The 15,298-nt window shown below is 41.2% G+C and overlaps 1 protein-coding gene across 1 annotated transcript; it reads right to left on the bottom strand.

Annotated features, from left to right (window-relative positions):
- Positions 1–615: 615 nt before the first annotated feature.
- On the bottom strand, positions 616–1,509 carry LOC111150853 (cip1-interacting zinc finger protein-like). Its single transcript, XM_022508489.1, has one exon. It carries the CDS (start codon positions 1,458–1,460, stop codon positions 744–746), a length of 717 nt encoding a protein of 238 aa, XP_022364197.1. The 5' UTR covers positions 1,461–1,509; the 3' UTR covers positions 616–743.
- Positions 1,510–15,298: the final 13,789 nt, after the last annotated feature.

The raw sequence follows: 15,298 nt of genomic DNA, 5'->3' as shown, positions 1-15,298 counted from the left end.
ATTAAAGGAAGATGTGGAAGCAGAAGTGGTCCTGGAAAGGGAACAATTATAAGGGTTTTCCAGCATGTTTCGCTCCTGGCCGTCCCTTTCTCAATGCTTTGGACAGCTCAGACTATCCGCTCTTTACCATACATTCCCCATATCTAGGTTTCTCTTTAGATCACGCATACAATCCTTTGGACACACTTTGTACTTTATCTGTATCTCTCTTGGGGAAACTTTTTCTTTGATTTGGTGGGGGGGACTTACCTTTTTCTATCTTGAATTATGGTTCACTATATCTGCCCCACTACTTTGTAAGATGGTTGGGGATACACTTTGTATCTGATCGCCCTTGGTAATACAATGTTTACCTTGTAACGGATCCTCAATAAGCCATCATCGAGAACCCCCGGTTGTGAACAGTGCAGCTCTGTTGGAAAGCTGGTGTTTGTCTTGGGATCTTTGAGTTCCATTTGCTGTAGGATCTGAAGCTAACCGGAGAGGTTTCAGGCCACTTTGTGGTCCTGTTCCCTGTTGCTCTGTCTCTGAAAGCCTGTAGCAGGAGTATCATAAGCTGTGGGAGGTAACGTCTGCAGAGCGCTACAGAGCGCTCTTTTTTTTTTTTTTTTTTTTTTTGCCAAATTACCTTCTTTTATTCGACTTTCAGGAAAAACACCAACCTTGTCAAATTTCTACACAAGACTTCTGTAAAGCACAGCGGACCCCGACCCAGACAGGGTGGGCATGAGGCGCTCCCTCCATCAGGGTTTGAGGCGTGTTGAGCGCCGTGGTAGTGGGGGCGGAGGGGGTTGGGCTGTCACCTTGCTGGGGGTTTTCGCTGGGTCCTGGGTGCTGGGCTGGGTGGATGTGCGGCCTCCAGAAGTGAACAGAGCAGTCAAGGCGTTGCGGGCATTGATCGCACACCGGCGGCTCACGGGCCTGCTGGTAGGGCTGGGGTTCTTGGCTTTCTTGTATTTCTGCAGGTTCTCGAAGTGGGCCAAGGACTTGCAGTGGGAGAGCTGTGCCCCTGAGTTGCTGTGGTAGAACTTGTGGCAGATGCGGCAGATGTAGCCCATCACGGGCACCAGGAAGTCCACACCGTATGCGGTATTGGGGCTATAGGTCTCTGAGCCTTTCCACTCCTCTATGGACATATCTCTGGACCTCATCTGCTTGCAGAATTCCTCCTCAACCTCGATCTCTTCTTCCTCGTCGTCGTCCTCCTCCTCCTCCTCTTCATCACCCTCAAAGCAGCCCACGGCATCCACCGTGATGAAGTGGTCCTCATCCTGGCCAGCCGTCTCCTTCTCGAGCATCTTCAGCTCCTTGGCTTTGTCCTTGTGTCCCTGGGACTTCACGTGCTCCACAAACTTGCGGGGGGTCTTGAAATAGCGGTTGCAAAAGCTGCAGAAATGTCGCAGGGATTGCTTGGCGATCTTGTGGTCCTGTGTCCTGCGGTGCTGGATCAGGTCCCCCATGTAGTAGAGCTGACAGGTGTTACACAGCGCCTCAGCGGGGGCTCTTCACCTTCTCTCTCCAGCACATCCCGGGGCACGGGCAGCAGGGACAGGAGGCAGGCCTGGCTCGTGTGCTGGAGCTCCCCGACCTTGGATGTCTTAAGCAGAAGACAAGATGAGGTTAGTTTGACTATTATTAACTCCTCCTGTTCCGAGTACAGCAACAAGCTCTTTGCCGGTTAAGGGGTTCTTCCCACTGTTATCAGCAGTGCTTTAATTCGACTTTTTCCAGATGCGGAGAGCTAGGAACAGAAAAAAGATACATGTATAGGTCAGGGGGAGGGTAATCAAGGCAAAATAGCAAAAAGGAAAGAGACAGACATCCGCACAAACAGACCTAGATTTCAATCTCAAATTTGCCAGAGTCACTGCGGAATGCTAAGAAATTTACATGACTTGGAGACCCAGTTTGCTAATCAGTTAATGGGAATGGCAGCTGCATGGTGTGGTAGTTACTAATTAATGTAAAATGCCTGGGGTAGGTGTTTAAAAACTTACTGTTGTTTAAAGGTGCTTTGGAGAAACTGGCCAAAAGAAAGGACACTTTTTTAAAAAAAAGGGCCCCGTTGACTATGAACACACTGAAGAGAGAGACTGCATCTATAATTAAATAAATTATTTTCTTTTAAAGATTATTAAATTAGACTTTTTAAATTATGGAAACAGAGTTATTTATTTATTAAAGATTTTATTTATTTGACAGAGATCACAAGCAGGCAGAGAGGCAGGCGGGGGTTGGGGGGAAGCAGGCTCCCTGCTGAGCAGAGAGCCCGATTTGGGGCTCGATCCCAAGACCCTGAGATCATGACCTGAGCCGAGGGAGAGGCTTTAACCCACTGAGCCACCCAGGCGCCCCAAAATTATGGAAAGAGATTTAAATGGGAGTTGGAAGATACAAGGTCTGGAGCACAGCTGAGAAAACACTCAGATGACCAGAGAAAGACAACTTCCCCATTAGAGAGGCGATGAGGTAACAAGAACGGGCAGTGATGATGTGGGTGAGCTTGCAGGGGTCATGGCAGAGAATTGAGGGCATTTCCACTTCATGGCTTTTATAGTCTCCATTAAGTAAAAGGCAAGGTCGTCTGTGAATAATGAGGAGGCACGGAGGGGAAGGGGGGGACTTGACGTAGCTACCAGAGGGTAAATAACAATGGATGTGGGTTCATTCAATGTTAAGCTTTTACCCTCTGAAAACTTTGAAAAGACAGTAAGGTAGCAGAAGTTATGGCAGGTTGTCCAAGTGTTGGGATGTGGGATCCAGGTCGAATAAGGAAAGCGGTGTAGACAACAGTAACCTTTGAAAGGGAGAAAGGACTGGAGGGCTTGTGGGGATCCGGAGCAGGTGAAGTGGGAGGGATTGAATGAGAGACCCAGGAAGGAGACTGCATCTGGACAGTCGTATGTCTGAACTGAAGATCTCAAAAATGGTGCGATGAGTCCAGGGCGTGACTGTGGGAGGGGGTAGCTGACGTGGCGGGGAGAGAGGCCTGGTGATGGTGAGGCCAAGAAATTGATTTGGAGGCCTTGACTATGTGAACGCAAAAGCCATTCTGAAGTGCATCATGATGGATAATAAAGAGAGTTAACTGAGTAAGAATTCTTAAAGGAACAATGGCTGTAGGGTGCGGGGACCACAGGAGAGGGTAACAGATGAAAAAGGAGGACAGCTTACACAGGTCAAGGGTCACCTGGATATTTAGAGAATAAATCCAGGGTGCTTCCAGGGACACTCTGGCCCACCCCACCCTCCCTGCAAACAATCATCCTTCTGTTGATTGAGTTCAAGCCTGCCATCGCTCTGTGTCTGCCTCTGTTGTGAAAATAGACGCTTCCTTCATCTGAGATTCTGGTCGGTAAATTGGTAAATGTTCCTTCCTGGCTCTTGTGCTTGAAGCGATGACGTTGGTTTCTGATTCTTCCTGTCCCTCGAATCCAATACTATACTTACTTCTGCTGTCCACTTGAAGCTCAGGTTCGGCTGTAAATCCCAGTGACTTGTGTCTGTTTGATTCTAGTCAATGAAACAGCCCCTGATCAAGACTTTTGTGAAAACTCTGGTACAACACATACTCCAAAAAATCCTCTTCTTGTGATGGGAGGAAGGGCACGTCAGTATTTCCCAGCAGGTGTGTAATTACTTTGTGGGTGACACCTGCGACTTGTTCCCGCCCATACTACTCAGAACGGCTTCTCTTCATGAGCTCATGATACACGTCCTTGCAGGAAGGTCATTTTGAGCTAAATGGTTAGGATGATCAAATGGAAAAATTACTGGAAAAGACTCCACTCATGTAATTGTTAACATAATAAAGTTTCAAATTAGATATCAAACAGCGCAGCAGTGTTTTGTTTCTTAAAAGTGATATTAATTTGCCTTGGGGATCTGTATATTTTCTTTTTTTTTTTTTTAAAGATTTTATTTATTTATTTGTCAGAGAGAGAGAGGGAGAGAGAGCAAGCACAGGCAGACAGAATGGCAGGCAGAGGCAGAGGGAGAAGCAGGCTCCCTGATGAGCAAGGAGCCCGATGTGGGACTCGATCCCAGGACGCTGGGATCATGACCTGAGCCGAAGGCAGCTGCTTAACCAACTGAGCCACCCAGGCGTCCCAAGGGATCTGTATATTTTCTTAATATGACTCTGCCCCATCTTGAGATCTCTTCTCATAAGCAATTATCCTTAAATATCGAAACAAGTGCTGAAGGTGTGTAGTAATGGTTTCGAGAGCACTCAGAAGACGCTTGCCCATGGACTGCTACACAGCGGACTCACTGACTTGAATGTAGTCTGTTTACTGCAAGTGTTCTGCTTCTGCTAGTCCACAGAGAACTAAATTCCTCTCAACAGTGAAGTCCCATGCATTGACCTGAAGAACTAATTCTTATCGTCTCCTTCACCACAAGGCATGCGAATTCTGTGGAGCAGTACATATAGTTTGAAAAAGTGTAATCACTACTAAAATGTCCTTTTTTATTGATATAGAATCCTGTTATTTTTGTAACAAAAACTTCTGAGAGAAAAGCCCAATAAAATCCTTTTGGCTGGCAAGACTTATACAAGACTATCAATTATGTGTCAGTGGCTTTCATGGACAAGAGGAAACTGGTGTTTATGATTTCTATTCTAGACTACCCATTTCACTTTCCTTTGCCTTCAGCAAACCTGTGAATCATAGGGACTTGACAGGCAGGGTGAATTTAACCTTTATTTCCTACTGTCTACATATGATCATTGTAATTTTCTATTAACATTTAGTAGGTCCACACTGGTGCTGGCCAAAGAGTGGTGGATAAGAAAAACGAATCCAAACAAACAATTACTCTATTCTAGTGAGGGTAAATTGCCTCTGCTTCCATGAAGAATGGTAACTGATGTAATCAACTTGCTACCAGTTAGCCAAATGGTCCTTACTGCGTGGCGCCATACTGAATCCTTAGAGTTGACCGCAGTAGTTAACAAATTGGACATTCAGTTCTTGTAGACTGCAAGTCAAAGAAGAACATGTTGATGACATCCCTCCACCTGTGTGATCTCTGGGCCATGGCTCACTGCTGCCCTACCTTCTTTGAATGGATCATGCTCAATCAACTTCCTATATCTTAAGTCTGATCTATTAAATCATGTTAACTTCAAGAACATTTCCTTCAACAAAGGATGGAAGAGGGAGCAAGAATAGAAGTTCAGTTCAACAAAAACTTAGTTCAGTTTCTTACCCAAGTCTTCAAGCCGCATCTGGGACCCCTGTAGTATGTAAATACACATTAGAATGTTTTCTTGATAAAGACAGTGCATAGACCCTTTATGCCAGCACGCTGTGGTCATTAAACACCTGGTTGGGAGTAGCCAAGAGGACTAAAGAGAGACTCAAGATTTAAAAATTCATTTTAAGTGAAAACTGTTCATCTCCTTAGAGGTTAAACACTCGGGTGACAGGAGGGCCGTGTGGTGACGTGAGTGACAGGGATTGGGTAGGGATGAGGTTACCTGCAGAGCCTGTAGTACTCTCTTCGAAGAGGCAGCTTCTCCTCTCCTCCAGACTCTCACTAACAATGAATACTTGGGTCTAATGCTCATGTTTCCACTATTTTGTTCTCAAGAAAAGACAAATTTGGAAATCTGTTTTTTTTTTTTTTTAATATGAAAAAATCTAACTCTTTACAGACCAAGTAGGATACTGCAAAAGTCTAAACCCAGCCTAGGACCAACAGTTTGTAACTTCTGATTCAGGTGTAAGAAATCAGGTGAATAAGGAAAGGGCAAATTAGAAGATAGTTGTGCAAAATAGGTGAAGGTCGATAGAGAAAATATTTGCTTCTTTCAACCAATATATTTCGTAAGTGTTGGAGATTAATATCAGGAATTGTGACTGAAGAGATCCAAAAATTTAGAAGTTGGATTGTCATTCTATCTGGACATCATCATACATCACTGCCCTCCCAAATTTCTTCCTAAAAAATGGAAATTTTGCTTTAGGAATTTATATATTCCTCAAAGTCCATTTTCATGAATACCCAAAATGCTTCTTTATGATACTGCCATGTATTTGCTTTCCATAATCTGATGCTAGGCAATTTATTGATAGAACATTGTTTTCATAAATGTACCCCTGTGAGCCTTGAAAATATTCTTCTTTAATATGCATCTTTTTTTATTATGCTCCATTAGCCTTGAAAATAGTCTATTTCTTTTTTGTCCCTTTAGACTACTAAAATATGCTTGGTTATCAATTTATTCAACACCTTTATGGTTTTTTTTAAAGATTTTATTTATTTATTTGACAGACAGAGATCACAAGTAGGCAGAGAGGCAGGCAGAGAGAGAGGAGGAAGCAGGCTCCCCACTGAGCAGAGAGCCCTATGTGGGACTCGATCCCAGGACTCTGGGATCATGACCTGAGCTTTAACCCACTAGGCCCCCCAGGCACCCCAACACCTTTATGTTTTTAAGATCTCATTTATTCCATGCAATTTTTGTGCCAATCTGTGTTAGATGCTGAGAAAGCCACAAGAAAAAAGCATGGTCTCTGTTCCCAGATGAGATGCTTGTGATCTGAAAGGAGAGTTCGACTTACTCAGGTCTGATTTTTAGGAAAAAAAAATATGATTTTTGGAGAGAGGCAAAGTAGACCCATAAAGACATATATTTTCATATTCATGGGTACGTGAATATGATATATATTTATGGTTCTTTACCAGGTAAGTATGTACTTTGAAAAAGGCAAATAGCACACTAAAAAAGCAAGCTATTCTTTTGCTGTTTCCTCTAAAATAAAGTTCTATTGAGATGATATATGTACAGAGATGGTTTATTATAAATTTGTTATCAGCTATCCAATAAAATATATGACCTTAAAGGTGAAGGTTCTTCTCACCTTCCCAGGCTCAGTCTTTGGATCTTTCTCCTGTTTCCTTCCCTGGGCATTCATCTAATTCCACTGCTGGAAACGCAGTTATTTATTTGTGTTTATGATACTGTTGACTCGACCCCATCTAGGATAACTATATGCAACAGGTGAATGTGTGGTTGATGAAATTCTCTTGCTTCTTCGTGGGGGAACATTTAAGATGAAACCCAAGGCTAAAGATGAGGATTCTGAATCTCTGAGGAGTTTGAGATGTGCTGACACTGTTGGTATTTTAGTTCCCCCTGTACCGCACCACACAGCTAGAAACTCCCCCGTACCATACCACACAGCTAGAAACTGCCCACTCATCTCTAGATTTGCACTCTTGCGCTCCCTCCGTTCATTCCCGCAGAAGGACAGAGCCTCTGAGGGCAACTTTGGGGGATTATCTATGGGAAGTTGTCATTGTCTTGTGAACGAACTTGAACAAAAGTTTCAATTTATCATTGTCTAAGGAACACGGTAAAATACTTTGTCTTCCATATAGTTCTAGGAAGTCTTCTGAAAGCCTGAGGTCCCCAGAGAGAGGGTCTGATCTTCTGTGGTTCCCAGCACATTTGTGCCACATAGGCCACATTTTATTTGTGAGCTGCATCCACGTACTGAACTGCACAGCATGGGGGGTACTCACGTATCACGGCTTGCGGTTTACCCCCGCACACCGTTATTTTGGTGGCCTTTACTCTTGAAAGAAAAGACAACTTGGGAAGGAAATGGACTGAACTCATCACTAACCAATGTTGTTCAAACACTTGAATATCAAACACAAGAGGTCACCACACCTTTCCTTACATCTGTGTCGAAGGGCAGTATTTTAAAGGTTCAAAGCAGCGTTTCATTAATTTACTTTGGGAGGCAAAACTGAGTGCATGAAATTCCATTTCTGTGTATGTGGGGAAGTGAGGACCGTTGTAACTGTGCTGCTGGGCAAGCAAGAATTCAACAGTCAAAACCTCTTTTGAGGAAAATCTATATTTAAATTTAATGAGGTAAAAATTAAATGTTATTTTTAGTGTAACAAGTAGAACACTTGTAGCCCACTTGGCACTATAGATAGGGAAACTCTATGTCTAGAGACATAGTTTTGGACATGGGTTTTGGAGCCTGAAACAAAATGTGGGGAAATGATACAAAAATAGACTACCCTTTACAAATTTTACAGTTTATGACCATGCAGACACATTGCTATGGTCTTTCTCAAAGCTTTGGAAGGGCTGTGCAACATGGCACCCGAAACTTGTTTCATACGCCACTGGCAATGCTTCAAGAAAAGTAGCAACAATATTCATTGTATCTTCACTGTAGAAAGAGAAAGGTTTTGGGGACCCTGAACTCTGAAAGTCTCCATCGGGAGCCTCTAGGATTCATCTGTTCACATTTGAGGTATACAGAGGATCAATTAGTAAAAAATTGCATAATTATGACTCTTATTCCAGAAGGGTAGGTTGGAACTTTTTTATCCTTTTCCAAAAGGGTGTGTTAAAGATAGAGTGGGTGGCCTCACTCATCAGCTCTTCCTGGGCCCGATTCCTAATCTTGACCCTGGATACCTCACCACTTCATTGCAGAAAAGCATGACAGAAAGAAAATTCAGGAGAGAGGATAACAACCTTAGCATCTTCCCTCGAGACCTTCTCGGGGATACGACTGATTCTCTTCCAAAACAGAGGTGAGCCCAAGCCCATCTTTCATTCAGTGCAGAAAGAGAAAATTTAGAGAGGAATGTTAGTCTGTGAGTAGAGGTGCTGAGAGCAGGCTTAAAAGAACATGCCTGGATGATGAAATCATTGCTCTCTATCCTGCCACCCAGTTCAGTTTTTCTTCGTGGTACAAATCCCTCTGAAATTATTTTCATTAGTTTAGTTCATGCTTTTCTGTCTCCCCACTAGTTTCTGTGAGACTATGGACCTTGTCTGTCTTGTCTAATGATGCAGTCCATGTGCCTAAGATAGTGTCTGGCCATAATAGACTTTCCTACCATATTTGCCCAATAGTTAAATGATAAGTACCCACAGAATGCCTTTGTGGGCCTAGATGGATGAGGACGAGAAGGGAGCGACCTCACAGAACATCTCATAATCTGTCTCCTTGTGACTGTTCCAGTGGACTTTGGAGTCTCTGGCTGGATAACAGAAAACACAAAGTCTGGATCAGAGAATGGTAAGAGACTTTACCAATCTCATATTCACTGCTTCCATTCTATCAAGCTCAATTCTAGAATAAATATTCCTGAAACTGGTATATTTTATATATTTTACCACTTAGTTACACCTTCAGTTCTCTCCCAGGTGTGTATTCCTTCCATGACTAAGTGTCTGCATCCCGCAATCAGCAGTGGTTTTCACTTTGTGCCTCCTGGAGCATTAGGCTTGCTCTGGGGTTACCTAAGGGGCTGCCAGGGAGGGTGAGGAAGGAGGCACAGGAGCCACAAGCCATCGATTCTCTCCTTTAATCAGGGAACTTCTGCTTTGAGTTGTTTTTGTTTTGTTCTTCTCCATATGGTTTGACTTGATGCCCATGATATGAAGGTTTTAACAAAAAATTTGAACGCTATTCATCTTTGACATCATTGTTTGGCTCTGAAAATCTCACATGCTTTTATGTAATTTTAAATGTCTGAGTGCCCTGAAATCACTTCAAATTTGAATATTTCCTTCCACAATGTTTGGTACTTGTGCATTAAAATCCAATTTATTATGTAATTCTATTTCACAAATAAAGGAAACATAATGCATTTTTGCTTATTTGTACCTGAATCACAAAGGAGCCATGACTTCTACCAAGAAAAAAACCAGGATGTGTCTATACTTTTTCCTAGAAATTAAAAAAAAAAAGTAAGTGCAGACTGTGGGATAATATCTTATCTATCATGAAGTTTTTTTAAATTAACATATAATATATGATTGTTTCGGGGGTACAGGTCTGTGAATCATCAGTCTTAGACAATTCACAGCACGCACCATAGCATATACCCTCCCCAGTGTCCACCACCCAGCCACCTATCCCACCCAGCCTTTCCCTCCATCAACCTTCAGTTTGTTCCCTGAGATTAAGAGTCTCTTATGGTTTATCTTCCTCTCTGGTTTCATCTTGTTTCATTTTCCCCTCCCTTTCCCTATGATCCTCTGTCTTGTTTCTCAAATTCCTCATATTGGTGAGATTATATGATACTTGTCTTTCTCTCATTGACTTATTTCACTTAGCATAATACCCTGTAGTTCCATCCACATTGTTGCAAATGGCAAGATTTTGTGGGGTTTTTTTTGATGCCTCCATAGTACTCCATTGCATATATACACCACATCTTTATCCATTCATCTGTGGATGGACATCTAGGCTCGTTCCATCATTTGGCTATTGTGGACACTGCTGATATAGACATTTGGGTGCACGTGCCCCTTTGGATCACTACATTTGTATCTTTGGGGTAAATACCCAGTAGTACAATTGCTGGGTCATAGGGTAGCTCTATTTTCAAATTTTTGAGGAACTTCCATACTGGTTTCCAGAGTGGCTGCACCAGCTTGAATTCCCACCAACAGTGTAGGAAGGTTCCTCTTTCTCCACATCCTCGCCAACACCTGTCATTTCCTAACTGGTTAATTTCAGCCGTTCTGACTAGTATGAGGTGGTATCTCATTGTGGTTTTGATTTGCATTTCCCTGATATGGAGTGATGTTGAGCACTTTTTCATGTGTCTGTTGGCCATCTGGATGTCTTCTGCCCTGTTCTTGTTTGGATTATTTGTCCTTTGGGAGTTGAGTTTGATAAGTTCTTTCTAGATTTTGGATGTTGGCCCTTTATCTGATACGTCATTTGCAAATATCTTCTCCCATTCTGTCAGTTGTCTTTTGTTGACTGTTTCCTTTGCTGTGTAAGAGCTTTTTATCTTGATGAAGTCCCAACAGTTCATTTTTTGCCCTTGCTTCCCTTGTCTTTGGTGATGTTTCTAGGAAGAAGTTGCTGCGGCCGAGGTCGAAGAGGTTGCTGCCTGTGTTCTCCTCAAGGATTTTGGTGGATTCCTTTCTCACATTGAGGTCCTTCATCCATTTTGAGTCTATTTTTGTGTGTGGTGTAAGGAAATGGTCTACTTTCATTCTTATGCATGTGGCTGTCCCATTTTCCCAACACCATTTGTTGAAGAGATTGTCTTTTTTCTATTGGACATTCTTTCCTACTTTGTCAAAGATTAGTTGACCATAGAGTTGAGGATCCATTTCTGGGCTCTCTATTCTGTTCCATTGATCTATGTGTCTGTTTTTGTGCCAGTACCATACTGTCTTGATGATGACAGCTTTGTAACAGAGCTTGACCTCAGGAATGAATGAGGAGAGATCACAACCAACACCAAAGAAATGATACCGCCAACTTTGGTTTTCTTTTTCAACATTCCTCTGGCTATTTGGGGTCTTTTCTGGTTCCATATAAATTTTAGGATTATTTGTTCCATTTCTTTGAAAAAAGCTGATGGTATTTTGATAGGGATTGCATTCAATGTGTAGATTGCTTTGGGTAGAATAGACATTTTCACAATATTTGTTCTTCCAATCCATGATCATGGAACATTTTTCCATTTCTTCATGCCTTCCTCAATTTCCTTCATGAGTATTCTATAGTTTTCTGAGTACAGATTCTTTGCCTCTTCAGTTACATTTATTCCTAGGCATCTTATGGTTGTGAGTGTAATTATAAATGGGATTGACTCCTTAATTTCTCTTTCTTCTGTCTTTTTGGTTTATAGAAATGAAACTGATTTCTGTGCACTGATTTTACATCCTGACACTTTACTAAATTCCTGTATGAGTTCTAGCAGTTTCAGAGTGGAGTCTTTGGGTTTTCCACATAAAGTATCATATCATCTGCCAAGAGTAAGAGTTTGACTTCTTCTTTGCCAATTCGGATGCCTTTTATTTCTTTTTGTTGTCTGATTGCTGAAGCTAGGACTTCTGGTACCATGTTGAATAGCAGTGGTGATAATAGACATCCCTGCTGTGTTCCTGACCTTAGGGGAAAAGCTCTCAGTTTTCCCCCATTCAGAATGATATTCGTTGTGGGTTTTTCATAGATGGCTCTGCTGATATTGAGGTATGTATCCTCTATGCCTACACTGTGAAGAGTTTTGATCAAGAAAGGATGCTATACTTGTCAAATGCTTTTTCAGCATCTATTCAGAATATCATATGGTTCTTGTTCTTTCTTTTATCAATGTATTGTATCGCATTGATTGATTTACGGGTGTTGAACCAACCATGAAGCCTAGGAATAAAACCTAATTGGTCATGGTGAATAATCCTTTTAATGTACTTTTGGACCCTATTGGCTAGTATTTTGGTGAGCATTCTTGCATCCATTTCATCAGGGATATTGGTCTGTAATTCTTCTTTTCATGGGGTCTTTTTCTGGTTTGGGGGTCAAGGTAATGCTGGCCTCATAAAATGAGTTTGGAAGTTTTCCTTCCATTTCTATTTTTTAGAACACTTTCAGGAGAATAGGTATTAATGCTCCTTTAAATGTTTGGTAGAATTCCCCTGGGAAGCCTTCTGGCCCTGTGCTCTTGTTTGTTTTGGAGATTTTTGGTGACTGCTTCCTTACTGACTAGGGGTCTGTTCAGGTTTTCTCTTTCTTCCTGGTTCAGTTGTGGTAGTTTATATGTCTGTAGGAATGCATCCACGTTTTCCAGATTGTCAAATTTGTTGGTGTATAGTTGTTCATAATATGTTCTTACAATTGTTTGTATTTCTTTGTTGTTGGTTGTGATCTCTCCTGTTTCATTCACGATTTTATTAATTTAGGTCCTTTCTCTTTTCTTTTTGATAAGTGTGGCCAGGGGTTTATCAATCTTATTAATTCTTTCAAAGAACTAGCTCCTAGTTTCATTGATTTGTTCTGCTGCTCTTTTGGTTTCTACTTCATTGATTTCTGCTGTGATCTTTATTATTTCTCTTCTCCTGCTGGGTTTAGGCTTTCTTTGCCTTTCTTTCTCCAGCTCCTTTAGGTGTAGGGTTAGGTTGTATATTGAGACCATTTTTGTTTCTTGAGAAAGGCTTGTATCGCTACATATTTTCCTCTCAGGACTGCCTTTGCTGTGTTCCAAAGATTTTGAGCCATTGTGTTTTCATTTTCATTTGTTTCCATGAATTTTTTCAATTCTCCTTTAATTTCTGGTTGACCCATTCATTCTTCAGTAGGATGCTCTTTAGCTTCCACATATTTGATTCTCTCCAACTTTCCTCTTGTGGTTGAGTTGTAGTTTCAAAACACTGTGGTCTGAAAATATGCAGGGAATGATTCCAATCTTTTGGTACCAGTTGATAACTGACTTGTGACCCAGGATGTGATCTATTCTGGAGAATGTTCCATGTGCACTAGAAAAGAATGTGTATTCTGTTGCTTTGGGATGGAATGTTCTGAATACATCTGTGATGTCCATCTGGTCCAATGTATCATTTAAAGCCTTTATTTCCTTGTTGATCTTTTGCTTGGATGATCTGTCCATTTCAGTGAGGGGAGTGTTAAAGTCCCCTACTATTATTGTATTATTGTCCATGTGTTTCTTTGATTTTTTTATTAATTGGATTATATAGTTGCCTCCTCCCATGTTAGGGGCATACATATTGTTAGATCTTCTTGTTGGACAGACCAGTTAAGTATGACATAGTGTTCTTCCTCATCTCTTATTATAGTCTTTGGCTTAAAACCAAATTTTTTTGATATAAGGAATGCCACCCCAGCTTTCTTTTGATGTCCATTATCATGGTAAATTGTTTTCCACCCCCTCACTTTAAATATGGAGGTGTCTTTGCATCTAAAATGAGTTTCTTGTAGACAGCATATGGATGGGTCTTGTTTTTTATCCATTCTGATACCCTGTGTCTTTTGATTGGGGCATTTAGCCCATTTACATTCAGGGTAACTATTAAAGATATGAATCTAGTGCCATTGTATTGCCTGTAAGGTGACCATTACTGTATATTATCTCTGTTCCTTTCTGGTCTGTTACTTTTAGGCTCTTTCTTTGCTTAGAGGCCCCCTTTCAATATTTCCTGTAGGGCTGGTTTGGTGTTTGCAAATTCTTTTAGCTTTTGTTGGTCCTGGAAGCCTTTTATCTCTCTTTCTATTTTCAATGACAGCCTAGCTGGATACGGTATTCCTGGTTGCATATTTTTCTCGTTTAGTGCTCTGAATATATCATACCAGTCCTTTGTGGCCTGCCAGGTCTCTGTGGATAGGTCTGCTGTCAGTCTAAGATTTTACCATTCATTGTAGGTTACAGATGTCTTGTTCTGAGCTGCTTTCAGGATTTTTTCTTTGTCACTGAGACTTGTAAGTTTTACTATTAGATGATAGAGTGTTGACCTATTTTTATTGATTTTGAGGGGGATTCTTTGTGCCTCCTGGTTTTTGATGCCTTTTCCTTCCCCAAATTAGGGAATTTCTCTGCTATAATTTGTTCCAGTATACCTTTTGCCCTCTCTCTCTTTCTTCTGGGATCTCAGTTATCCTAATATTCTTTTTTCTTATGGTATCACTTCTCCCTCAGATTCTTGCCCTCATGATCCAGTAGTTGTTTGTCTCTCTTTTACTCAGCTTCTTTATTCTCCATCATTTGGTCTTCTATATCACTAATTCTCTCTTCTGCCTCATTCATCCTAGCAGTAAGAGCCTCCATTTTTTATTGTATCTCATTAATAGCTTTTTAAATTTCAATTTAATTCAATTTTAGTTCTTTTATTTCTCCAGAAAGAGATTTTATTTCTCCTGAAAGGGATTCTCTACTATCTTCTATGCTTTTTCTCAAGTGCAGCTAGCATCTTTATAATCATCATTCTGAACTCTAGTTGTGGCATCTTACTAATGTCCATATTGATTAGGTCCCAAGCAGTTGGTACTGCCTCTTGGTTTTGTTTGTTTGTTTGTTTTTTGTTTTTTATTTTTTGAGGTGAGTTATCCCATCTTTTCCTTTTGTCCATAGAAGTATAGATGAATGAAAGAACAAGATGCTAAAAAGGTAAAAATGACCCCAGAAAAATATGCACTAACCAAATTAGAAGAGACCCAAAACCTGGGGGAGAAGAAAGGAAAAGAAAAACGATAGGTTGGTGAATAGAACAGAGCCACACAGTTGATTTTGGGTGTATTTTGGTCTATTAGAAGAAACTGCCTCCCAAAATTTTAAAGAAAGAAAAATTTATATATCTACAAAAATAAGGGTAAACATGATAAAGGGACAGAATATGAACGTAAAGATGAAAATTTAAAAGTTTTAAAATTTTATTTATTTATTTATTTGAGAGAGAAAGAGAATGAGAGTGAGGAAGCATGAGACGGGGAAGGTCAGAGGGAGAAGCAGACCCCCTGCTGATCAGGGAGCCTGATGCAGGACTCCATCATCA

This window comes from Enhydra lutris, unplaced genomic scaffold (assembly GCF_002288905.1).
Source record: "Enhydra lutris kenyoni isolate GAN:26980312 unplaced genomic scaffold, ASM228890v2 scaffoldscaffold24, whole genome shotgun sequence".
Classification (NCBI taxonomy): domain Eukaryota; kingdom Metazoa; phylum Chordata; class Mammalia; order Carnivora; family Mustelidae; genus Enhydra; species Enhydra lutris.
Note: the sequence above shows the minus strand (reverse complement) of the source record. Positions and strands in the feature narration are given on the sequence as shown.